Source organism: Theropithecus gelada, chromosome 10, assembly GCF_003255815.1.
Source record: "Theropithecus gelada isolate Dixy chromosome 10, Tgel_1.0, whole genome shotgun sequence".
Classification (NCBI taxonomy): Eukaryota; Metazoa; Chordata; class Mammalia; order Primates; family Cercopithecidae; genus Theropithecus; species Theropithecus gelada.
In genome coordinates this window covers 35,578,139-35,591,158 of record NC_037678.1, presented here as the reverse complement: position 1 = coordinate 35,591,158, position 13,020 = coordinate 35,578,139, and the positions used below count along the sequence as shown (strand labels likewise).

General features: G+C 38.1%; 1 protein-coding gene across 1 annotated transcript; it reads right to left on the bottom strand.

The window, feature by feature from the left end:
* Positions 1-385: 385 nt before the first annotated feature.
* Positions 386-10,644, bottom strand: LOC112633775 (putative ankyrin repeat domain-containing protein 20A5). The gene is made up of 2 exons (XM_025400687.1): positions 10,451-10,644; positions 386-452 (listed from the first exon to the last, which is right to left on the bottom strand). Exons 1-2 carry the CDS (start codon positions 10,642-10,644, stop codon positions 386-388), a joined length of 261 nt encoding a protein of 86 aa, XP_025256472.1.
* Positions 10,645-13,020: the final 2,376 nt, after the last annotated feature.

The following is a 13,020-nucleotide window of genomic DNA, read 5'->3' as shown; positions in this document are numbered from 1 at the left end:
TACAAAATAATTTCACTTTACTACCCTCCATTACATGCACCAACATATTTTTTAAAAATTTATTCCATGTACACTCCACCCTCCTTATTCTTACTTTCTTTTATTCATTTCCTCTTTTCTCTTTCCTGATTTGGTTCAGGTCTTAGAGTATCTTAAAATAGAACTCATAACTCAGCTCCTTTAGTGGTACTCCCAATAGAATCAACTGCTGACCCTTGGTTAGAGACACAACTTATCACCATTTGACTTCTCCTTTACTTATTATACAGATAACAGGACATTTTACTTAGCTATTAGACTATGTTAGTACCCATATTTTAAAAGAAACATTCCATCAAGTGATTTTTAAATAAAATACGGTTCTCACCTTCTCCTTTTCCATTGACTATTCTGTTTTCTTTTTCATGGGAAGGTCCAGGTAAAGGCTCTGACACTTTCTTGGGGACATGCTGCTGAGGTAATATCAAGAATGAGTTTCCATTTTAAAAATTATAATGAGTTGCATCAAGAGATTCTTATGAATCTCTTTTTATGAAACTGGGTCTCACTCTGTAAAACCAGGGATGAATGTAGTGGCATGATTACGGCTCACTACAGTCTCAACATCCTGACTTCAAGAAATATTCCTACCTCAACTTCCTGAATAGCTGGAACTACAGGTGCATATCGTCATGCCAGGCTAATGTTTTATTGTTATTTTTGTAGAGACAAAGCCTCATTATATTGCCCAGGCTGGTCTCAAACTCCTAGGCTCAAGGAAACCTTCTACTTCTGCCTCCCAAAATGTTGAGATAACCAGTGTGCAACACCATACTCAGCCCTCATCAATTCCTTTAAATAAACCTCAATGTTGCCCAGGCATGGTGGCTCACACCTGTAATCACAGCCCTTTGCCAAACCAAGGTGGGTAGATTGCTTGAGTTCAGGAATTTGAGACCAGCCTGGGCAACATAATGAGAACACATCACTACACAGAAACACAAAAAGGAGTCACGCCTGATGGTGTGTGCCTGTATCCCAGCTGCTCGGGAAGCTGATGTGGGAGAATCACTTGAGCTTTAGAGGTGGGGACTGTGGTGAGCCACGATCATGCCACTGTACTCCAGCCTGGGCAACAGAGCAAGACCCTGACTCCACAAAAATTTCAATTTAAAATATGAGAACAAAGTGAAATACAAACAAAAAACAAACATAATTGCTCAATGAAATACGAGCTTAAGCCAAGAAAGAAAGGAAACCACATGAAGTACAATAAAGTACATGGAGAGATAGATCTCTAACAGGGCATTTTAGTCTTTCATATCTCTAATAATACTAATTAATATTTATGCTGCAATTAGATTTTGTAAGTACTTCTGTGATAGAGATTATTACTATAAGACATTTAATTACTTAGATATGGTCATCTACCACTACCTGAAAGAATATTATTGTGACAGAGAGAGAAACCTGAAACTTACTACTTTCCACCTAGAAAAATAATTGGTCACCAGAATTCTAAAGAGTAATTTATGGCTTGAAAAGGTATATTTCATAGAACGTGAGTGGGAGCTAATAAAATGTATAAGAAATGTGAATCTGCAATAACAATGTTATGATTCCAGTTGAATGATACTAGAAAATACATTGTAATCCTCTTTTCTACTGATGACCTCTTTCTTTCTTTTTTTTTTTTTGAGACAGAATCTCTCTCTGTCACCCAGGCTGGATGGCAGTGGCCGGATCTCAGCTCACTGCAAGCTCTGTCTCCCAGGTTTATGCCATTCTCCTGCCTCAGCCTCCCGAGTAGCCGGGACTACAGGCATCTGCCACCTCGCCTGGCTAGTTTTTTTGTATTTTTTAGTAGAGATGGGGTTTCACCATGTTAACCAGGATGGTCTCGATCTCCTGACCTCGTGATCCACCTGTCTCGGCTTCCCAAATTGCTGGGATTACAGGCTTAAGCCACCGCGCCTGGCCTGATGACTTATTTCTAGTTTATTTCCTTTTAATGAATGGCATAGTTTCTCAATATAACACCTTAAAATTTATACATCCTTCAATATTAAAAAATAAAACGAATGTAAGCAATATTTTAAATATTTAATTGTGAGATACTTGAGGTATATGACTTGAAACATTCCATTATATAAAAATTCACTTGTTTATTTATTCAGATTAAACAACTATTAAGGCTGAATGTCTCATGCCTGTAATTCCAGCACTTTGAGAGGCTGAGGCAGGCAGAACACTTGAGCCAAAGAGTTCAAGACCAGCCTGGGCAACAAGACAAAACCCAATCTCTACAAAAACTACAAAAATCAGCTGAGCACGGTGACACAGGTCTATGGTCCCAACTACTTGGATGGCTGAGGTGTGAGGATCACCTGAGCCCAGAAAATGGAGATGGGATTGAGCCAAGATCTCACCACTGCATTCCAGCCTCAGTTACAAAGTGAATCACCGTCTCAAAAAACAACAATTAAAATACTTCTTACATGGAAGACTGTATTCTAGGTACTCCAGGATACACACTAATATGTTGACTGACCTCCAGTACCTCATGGTATGCAGGAGCTTCCAATGATTCTTTAAACAACTAAATATAAAAATTTCTGAAACTCAAAATTTTAGAATGTGATATAAGGAGTTTGAGTGGTTATTTTATTTTGTAAGATGTAGTCTTGTCCTGTCACCCTGACTGGAGTGCAATCATGCGATCTTGGCTCACTGCAACTTCTGCCTCCTGGGTTCAAGTGATTCTCCCACCTCGGCCTCCTGAGCAGCTGGGAATACAAGCATGTGCCATCATGCCCAGATAATTTATGTGTTTTTTCTTCTTTTAGAGGCAAGATTTCACCATGCTGGCCAGGCTGATATCGAACTCCTGACCTCAAGTTATGCCCCACCTCGGCCTCCCACAGTGCTGGGATTACAGGCATGAACCACTGGGCCTGAGCAAGTAAATAGTTTAGATAAATGCAATGACAAAATTATGATGTTAAAGTCTTAACATATTGGTATTAAGAGTCTCTGCTTTGAGAAATGTTTATTTGCAGCAAAATACACGTTATTCAATTAGATGAAGAGTTTTATAGAAACCCTCATGGACAACTTATAAAACACACAAAAATCCCTTTACGATACAAATTTTGAAAGCATAAATTTAAATTTCTACATTTTCACAATTTATATTTTTAAGTCAGATACAGTATTTTTATGTTGTCCAGGTTTTTCTGAAACTCTTGGGCTCAAGCAATCTTCGTGCCTCAAACTCTAAAGTAGCAGGGACCACAGGTCTACACCACCACACTCAATGATTTTTCTACAATTTTTAATATTATTTTAGTCTCGCTACAGAACCAATAATATAAGAAGAGAAACAATCCCTCCTAACAACTGTGTGATACCAAAATTGTAAGTTTCCAAGGGGGGAAAAAAAAATCTATAGACTATGTGCTCAACGTTTGGCAACTAAAAGGTACTGGTGGATTCCATGATTACTGCAAATAATTTGATCCCCTGAAGATTTATACAAGCATATATATGATAGTTACCCTCATATGATTTAAAAGTCAAAGTGTTAGTATTTATCCAAATAAACCTTAACCAAATTTCATGTTTCGTCTATTGGAGAAGCATTTCCTAATGTGATTTTCCTGTCACTACTTATTTTCCAGTTCGTTTTTTTCAGCTCACACCCTGTCACAGTACTTACCAATCTTTGTTAGTTACCAAAGTTAAACAAATTTTTTGAATCAACTAGCCCCATGTATGATTTTCTCTGACCAACTTTCCATTACCATCATAAAACTATGATAGGTATACCACTGCTAAGTTTTAAAAGTAAATACTATGCAAAACTAGATTCAGAGTGAGAAAATTAATTTTACAAGAGACCACTTTATCTTAGTAGCAACACTCAAGTCTTTGTCATCTGATGTAGGCAATGAACCCACACACAGTTCATGGAAAATTCTGGAAAGCAAAAATATACAATAAAAATGAGCAAGTTGATTTGTTTACATTTTTTTTAACTGCCAGTTTATATCCAGCTTTCCCATCAAAAAAGGAAAACATAATCTGGGGAAAGGTCAGTGACCTATATATTAAATAATGATTCTTGATATAATTAAAATATGTCCTCTGCTGTAAAAGATTTTAGTTACCTACTTCTGCCTCCACCTGTCTAAATCTATAAAATATTCAATGAAAACTGACCTTGAGCTCTACAACAAATAGTGACAGTAATTTACCCTCACAAATTATCTGTCCTGAAGCTGAACTTTAAATTCAATTAATGGATGACATAAATTTTGTTACCTAATCTGGAAGAAAACCGATGACCTAAAACAAGGTAGAGAGATCCACTGTCTCTTGTCCATGATCTATCTCTGGTTAAAAGACTAATCTGCTTTACTTCAAAATGTCAATCTTGATTCCTCAGCATGGAAAAAACTTAGGAAGGTCCTATTGCTTTCCTTTTCCCTAAATCAGTAGAGGGAAACCCCTGCAATTTTGAAATGTACGAAAGCTAAATGCCCAAAAGTCAAAAAACAAAGGTGTATATTCTTATTGAGAATACTTTTTCCAGAAAGATTAAAATTCTAACAATTATAAAATCCCATTGTTTTTACTCTATAGGTCCTTACCTTATTCAGGTCCATATAAACTAGCAAGCCCTTAAAAATTTTCATAGGCACTCAGGTACACAAGGACAGAGACTGCTGAAAAAAATAGAGTCCTGGTAGTTGTGCCTCTATTTCTCTAACTACTATCTAAATATCTTTCTTCCTTCCTATGGGCTCCCAAGTCCAGATTCCACTTCTGCAAGGCTCCACAGAAGTCTCCAACCTTCAAATCTTCAGTCTATGAATGCACAGATTCCTGAAAGGATGGCCTCAAATGACCAAGTGTAGGAGCCCTCTATATCCCTGCTCCTGAAAAACAAGCTAACTGGACTCTCCATCACCTGCCCCCAGCATAGACATACTACCAACTACCCAACTGAACTCCATGACTGATTTCAAGCCAATCATGCCCCTGACCTAGGCTACATCAACAAGGGAAGGACATCAGTGAATTGGGAAAAGAGGCAGAGGTGAGGAGACCACTTGTCCTGGGCCACAGATCTATGTAGTTCAGCAATCTCCAGCCCCTTAGTATTCCAGGGGCTCTAAGCCATGCTCTGTAAGTCAGGATGGAAGTAGATGATACCACATTTCTCTCTGCTATAGACACTACTCCCAGTGTCTCAAAATGTTTTAGCATCTTTCAGTAAAAATCCTCATTTGTCAGTCCTTGATAAGAAAAAAAAAGCAGCAAATTTTTTTACAGCTCCCTTGAACCTTCTATTTTAATGTGCCTTTGTAGATAATTCCCAACATCTTGTGTGTCCATCATCTTTATAATTTATCGATTGATAATTGTTTCTCTTCAAACTTGGCCTTCCCCTGCTTATTCCATTCTTACCCACTTTCCTTGGGTTCACTAGTTAATTCCACACACATTTTAGACATTGGGTGCACGAGACTCACTCCCGTTTGTATTACTAAAACACAAGTCAATAGGATATAAAAAGAAGGAAAAGTATTGGGCTTTAAAATGAGCACAAATCTCATTTCTGCCAATTCCTATATCTAAGAAAAAAATCCTTATCTTTTTGAGACTCAAGTTCTCTATGTAAAGAATCACTTGACCAGAATGTTCAACCACATGTGACAATACTAGAAGGTATTTTAATTCATTCTAAGATTCCTTAAAATTCTGTAATTCTATGTGCTTTGGATTCTGGGAATACAAAGCCAGCAGAATTTGAAAAAAGAATAGAAATAAAGAAACACCAAAAAAAAGCAGAGAAGAACGTTTTAAAAAATCAAGACAAGACTATAGAAAATTCATGGATAAAGAAACAAGACTACAAAAAGTATTATGGAAGTAAGCAGAAATACTAGCCTAAATGAAAAACAAAATTGGGAAATCAAATAATTTCTAAGACTTGCCTAAACTTGCTTTTGTAAAACTTACTGTCCCATGGCGAAAGCTAAGTAAGATCTGTCCTCAAGGCTTTGATGGCAAAAAGAAGATACTGGTTGCCACTGAAATTGTCAAATTTATTACGACAGACTCTTGGACTAACCACATTCTAATGATAACATTAAATGAGTGTTGAAGGTATTTAAACTCTCATTAATTTAGACATTAATTAAATTAATGAATCTAATTCATCTGATTCAGACCTATACCATGATCCAAGTGCTGCACAGATGTCTATCAATTTATGCTGAGCAGCAAGGGAAGGGACTTGGAAGGCAGGCAGGCTGACAATCAACGTGGGTCAGCTACCTTGTTAAGAATAGGATCAAAAGCCTATTAATCCACTGCTTATATCCATAGTTGTTTATTTAATAAATGGTAGGTTATAGGAACACAGATGTTGTGATGGCCTTATGAGATGATAAATGCATAGGACATAATAGGATGTCGAGCCCAGAATGCAACACTCAACAGATGTTAGTTTCTTGCATCTATATTTACTTGGTTAACATAATTTTTTAAATCTATAAAATCCTACCTGACTCCAGATTAATCAGAACTTCCAAAATCTATTAAAGAAAAAGGCAAAATGCATTTTAAATTAATAATAAATGTATAGATTATTAAAAGCATAAGAATGCACAGAGATGCATGCCTGTAATCCAAACTACTCAGGAGGTTGAGGCAGGAGGATCACTTGAGGAACCCAGAACTTTGATACCAGCTTGGGAAACAAAGCAAGACTCTACCTTAATAAAAAAACTTGTGCACACCTGTGTGTATGCTTTAGATCCAGTTTTTGTTGTTGTTATTGTTGTTTTTGTTTTGTTTTGTTTTGTTTTTTATGCATAAGACTGATGCTTTGTTACAAAGAATTCCTTTGTGAGCATGCCTGGGACGTTATTAGAATTAACATCGATTATACTTATTGGTAGGTAATTAATGCAACAAGAACTGCTACTTCCCTTTGCATATATTAAATACAAAGAATAATAAAAATATTAAACTTTGGTATCTTCAAGTGAACTGAAGTATACAAATCATCCTAGCCAAACCCTATGAGATTGAGTAAAAATTTTATTGTTAGCAGAACAGGTGTGAAGAGTCAACAGTGTCAAAGAGCATGATTTCTGGAACAAAATATGAGGGGCAGTTAAAACAGAGTATACAGTACTATCCCTTATCCACTATATGTGCAGAAAGACATACTTGATATGGTTTTCTCTGCTGTCACACCACAATAACAATCATCAACAAAGAAGGCTTCTGTGGCCAAATGTGTGGAGAGTTTTTCCCCACCAACAAGCAAGCAATCATGTCTGCTGATGACACAATTCAATTCTCCACTCTATCTGCAGATAACATCAGATTTAATTTAATTTAGAAATTAAACTTTATCCTAGATATGTATGTATAGGAAAAAACAGTTTATAATTCAGTACTATTCGTGGTTCCATGCATCCAATGGGGGTCTTGGAATGTATTTCCCATGGTTAAAGGGGAACTACTGCACTTATATTTTAATAAGACAACATAGCCTCTCTAGCTCTTCAGTTCAAACTGTTCAGTTTAGGAGAAAACACCCTTTCACCAGAAGCCTGCAAAACATAGGAAACAGATCAGAAACAGGAATCCTTGCAAAGACTTTCCAGCCACCAGTGGAAAAGAGCTCCAAAGAGATCAATGTGTTACTCTGGCTACTTCTCTTTGGGGAAGGTGCTGGGTGGTTTACTTAGTGGTAGCTATTTGCTCTGCCCTCCATACAACAAGGCCCAAATTCACCTGCCATTTTACCTCCCACAGAAAAACCACTGGAAATATCACTCTTTTAAGAGCTTATCCACTATGAACCACAACTCACATTCAGAAAGAAGCTTAAGAAACACTGGGGAGGTGTGACAGGCTGCCAGGCAATACTATATGATGCGAAAAATATATAGAAAGAAAGCTATATCAAAGCCCTTTTACTACCAGAAAGTTCCAATGCTTGCCCTTCTCCCTAGTAAGGGAAATAATTCTTTTTCACCTTACATAAAGCAAAACTCTCTTGCCATCCCTCATGACAGAATCTAGTTGTAGGTGAGTCATATCAATATAATAGACTGTTGTCAAACTTATCGCGCAAAGGAAGAGGATCAGTGAGGAACCTATCTATATACCTATAGCATTCACCATCTGCTCTTATTTCTAACCGAAGGTAAGTAAGAAAGACTTTGTGATTCCAGTTTTATAAAATACAATCCCTTGAACTTGTCCCCTTTCATTGCTAGAGAGTCTGTCAGAACCCATCTCACGGAACAAGAAGTCCCAGTTTGGGCTGTGTGGTACTACACGGTGTCCTTTTCCTCAATCCTTTCCATTATGTGGCAAATACCTATACAATCATGTTTTCTAAGTATGTAAAGCATACATCAACAGCATATATCATTCTTTACAATGATAAAGAAGCAAAAGAAAAACAAAAGGAAAAAGAACATCTCAAATGACTACATTCAATTATGGTGGAGCTCTTTTTATATATAACTATTCTAAAAGATATCCACTGTAGTATTCCAAGTATATGACTCTTCTGAAAAAAGTAAAATTAAGAAGACAGAGTAAAGATCAATGGTTGCCAGGTGCTGCCAGGTAGAAAGTGAGAGGTGAACATGCATATTTTAGAGAATTTTTAGGGTAGTGAAACTGTTCTGTCAATAACATTACAATAATAGATACATATCATTATACATTTGTCCAAATTCACAGAATGTACAGCATCAAGAGTGAAGCCTGATGTAAACTATAAATTTTAAGTGATTATAATGTGTTGATGTAGGTTCATCAGTTGTGCCAAATGTACCACTCTGGTGGAAAATACTAATAATGGGGTAGGCTATGCATTTGTGGGAGGCATGGATCATATGAGAAATCTCTGTACCTTCCTCTCAATTTTGCTGTGAACCTAAAACTGCTCTAAGAAATAAAGTTATTGATTTAACAAACATATTCACAGCTGGGCACGGTGGCTCATGCCTATAATCTCGGCACTTTGGGAGGGATTAGAGTCCCTCACCCCACATTATTCATGGGTCAACTGTGATTATTTGTTTACTGAATATAAACCATTTATTATAAAAATGAAATAGAAGATCCATTTGTATAAAAAGTTCAATTTGTTGTAATGTGACTATAGAGGAAACATACAACAGACTAACTTAAAAATCTTTTTTCTTATTTTTGTGAAAATATATGGTTTTAGCAATTATATTTAAATAAATGAATTTTCTCAGACAATAATGTTTGAGATTATTAATTAGCTACAACTACCTTCTTAAATAAATCTGAATTTCAAACTAAAGAAGTTAAATTTTAAAAAATTAATTTACTTTTGTATATACATATATACACATGCAATTGATACATATTTTTTAACTAGCCTTTTTTGATTAACCAGGTCTCTTATACAGACCTTGTGTCTTCTGTTCAGTTTTTCAATTCATACAAAACAGCATCCAGGCCATCACCAATCATTCTATGCGACAAATGCTCCTTCTAACAACCCCACAATATCGCCTCTTACCACAAGATCTCCCTTCAGCTTAATCTCTCCCATTCTAGGTTCCCATGCTGCCCCTAATCCCACTTGAAGCAGTCCTGAGAAAAGTCGCCAAATCTCTCTCCGTATTGCCACCCCAAAATTTTTGCCACCCCAGCAATTCAACACTATTTTGTTTTATTTTTCTTATCAATATAAGAAGGCAGAAATGTCAGGCATCTGAGCCCAAGCTAAGCTATTGCATCCCCTGTGACTTGTGCATATATGCCTGTGACTTGCACGTCCGCATCCCTTGTGACTTACAGGTATACCCCCAGATGGCCTGAAGTAACTGAAGAATCACAAAAGAAGTGAAAATGCTCTGCCCCACCTTAACTGATGACATTCCACCATAAAAGAAGTGAAAATGGCCAGTCCTTGCCTTAAGGGATGACATTATCTTGTGCCTTGCTCATCCTGGCTCAAAAAGCTCCCCAACTGAGCACCTTGTGACTCCCACTCCTGCCCACCAGAGAAGAACCTCCCTTTGACTGGAATTTTCCTTTACCTACCAAATTCCTATAAAACGGCCCCACAGTTATCTCCCTTCGCTGACTCTCTTTTCGAATTCAGCTTGCCTGCATCCAGGTGATTAAAAAGTTTTATTGCTCACACAAAGCCTGTTTGGTGGTCTCTTCACAGGGTCGTGCATGGCACAGTATATGCTTAACTTTGTAAATTACATCACTCAAATTCTCCATCTGCTCCAGCCAGAGAATTGTGAGGGATGGAAAACAGCTGAGGGCCCGTTTGGCTCCACAGCTCGTAGAGTGCATGGCACCCTCCAAGGTCCAGTCCCAGGGGCTGCAGGGAAGCCGGGCCTGGGGACCCCCTCCTACCCTGGGACTGAGCCCCCGCTACCTGTGCTGCTTGTCTTGGTCTCCGCTCCAGCACACCAGGCAGCGCTCCACTTCCCCGGCATCACACTTGACAGCCGTCCTCTGGATCTTCTGCAGTTCGGTGTCCCAGATTCGGTACCTGGAACCCGTGTAGATGTGGCCTATGGAGCTCAGGACCGTCTGGCCTCTGCGGCTCCTGAAGCCAAACGACTTCATGGTGGTGAGCTCTTCTCAGACCCCCAACCACCGGCTCTTAAGTGGGGGCAGTTCCCTGTCACATTTTCACCACCTGTCACATTTTCACCACCACCACCCCCCCTCGATCCCCACCAACCCAGCTCCAAATCCCCTATCCAACCACAAGTACTTGATCCAACCCCAAATCCGTGATCCAAGCTCCAATCTGCGAATGCAATTCTGTGATCTACTCCAAAATCCACGATCCAGCCCGGTCCACCACATCCTTCAGCAGTGACACTCACAGCCTCCAACCTTTCAGACCAAGTGAGCCTAGCAAAGCCAAAGAGCACGTGTCTGCACCACTCCTGGAAGTCGCTTGCAGGCTGAGCATGCCAGCAGGTGGAGCGCTGCCTAGCATGCAAGAGTAGAGATGTGGATGCCATGGACAAGCAGCACAGGCAGTGGAGGCTCAACCTCGGGGTGGGAGGGGGTCCCCAGGCCCGGCTTCTGTGCCACCCCTTGGACTGGAGCTTGGAGTGCACTGTGCACTCTCTGAGCAGCAGAGCAAAAAGGACCCTCAGCTGTTTTCCATCACTCATAATTCTCTGGCTGGAGCAGGTGAAGTTGAGTGATTTAACTTACAAAGTTAAGCATCTAGGGTGTTTTATTTTTAACGAACACCTTTAAAACATGGTTTATATACATTATAGGAGGTGCCTAATGAGAAAACTCATTCCCCTATCAAAAATAGCATGAGTTATTTTCAGTAGGCGAAAAGTTCTCAGAGAAAACTGTCCGTTTTACATCCGTATCCACCTGCGTAGGTAGGTTCTTTACTTGGAATTGGGAGGTGGGTTCTGTGTTCTTGAATGGGAAGGCACATTTTTCTCAAAATGTGAGTTCTTCCTGTATTTATCAATTTTACATAGACCGAATGAAATTATCAAGGTTTTAACATTTTTCTGTGACACCTGCTGTCTTTCACTATTGTGATGGCATTTTAAAAAATCTCATAATGGAGTGAAAAACACTTGCTCCTCTAGATAGCAACATGTGCTATTAATGCCTACAATTAATCATTTACTGACAGCTGAAAAGACAAATGCATGGAGCAGAGTAGGAAACCCAGAAACCCTGAAATTATGTAAGGCTAGAAGTAAAGATTGATGAAGTAGGAAAGGATGAGTTATTAATGAAAAAAAGGCTGATATTTGAAGAAAATTAATGAAATTTTATGTCACAAACATGAGTTCCTGATGGAATACAGGTTGAAATTTTTACATATGCAACTGAGTAAGGTACCAGAGGAAACACAAATTCTTATTTTGCAGGTACATTTTATGTTGACAAAGGCCTTCTTAAGAATGACCTCATAAGCAGACATACTGAAGGTTGATTTAGCAAACTAAAAATTAAAACTGCCTGTGTTTCAGGAAGAAACATAACAAAATAAAACAGATTATTTGAAAAATATTAACTATATTTTATATATATATATTCAGATGAAAAGTATGTTTTCATTTTATAGGGAATTCATTATATTCTTTTTTTTTTTTTTTGAATCAGAATCTTGTTTCTTTGCCCAGGCTGGTGTCCAGTGGCACAGTCTTGGCTCCCTGCAACCTCTGTCTCCCAGGTTCAAGCAATTCTCCTTCCTCAGCCTCCCAAGTAGCTGGGATTACAGGAAGGTGCCAGCATGCTCAGCTAATTTTTGCATCTTTAGTAGAGAGGGGGTTTCAGCATGTTGGCCAGGCTGGTCTCAAACTCCTGACCTCAAGTGATCTGCCTGACTTGGCATTCCAAAGTGCTGGGATTACAGATATGAGCCACCATGCCTGGTCTATATTGTTTACTATATATCAGATGATATATATTGCTGATATATATACCATATATATTACAGATATAATGTTATGTAAGTTATATATACACATTAGATGAAAAGTAATATGTACATATACACATTAGATGAAAAGTACATTTTCATTTTACAGGGAATTCTTTCAAATCAAACCTTCAAAAATTCTAAAATAGATCACGGACAAGAGAGAGTGGATCTCTCTACCTTGGTTTAGGTGATCGGTTTTTTTCCAGATTAGGTAACAAAATTTATGTCATCCATTAATTGAATTTTAAATTCAGCTTGAGGACAGATAATTTGTGAGGGTAAATTATTGTCAGGCTCTGCCAATATATTGACTGTCACTCTTTGTTATAGAACTCAAAGTCAGTTTTCATTGAATATTTTACAGATTTAGAGAGCTGGAGGCAGATATAGGTAACTAAAAACTTTTACAGCAGAAGACGTATTTTAATTATATCAAGAATCATTATTTAGTAAATCAATCACCGACCTTTCCCCAGATTATGTTTTCCTTTTTTGAGGGGAAAGCTGTATATAAACTGGCAGTT

What these genes read in the sequence shown, in the direction of transcription:
- LOC112633775 (XM_025400687.1), bottom strand. Translation starts at nt 10,644, where the DNA reads ATGAAGTCGTTTGGCTTCAGGAGCCGCAGAGGCCAGACGGTCCTGAGC. An exon ending in GACCAAGACAAGCAGCACAG is followed by an intron (nt 453 to 10,450) that starts GTAGCGGGGGCT and finishes ATATTACCTCAG; the next exon opens with CAGCATGTCCCCAAGAAAGT.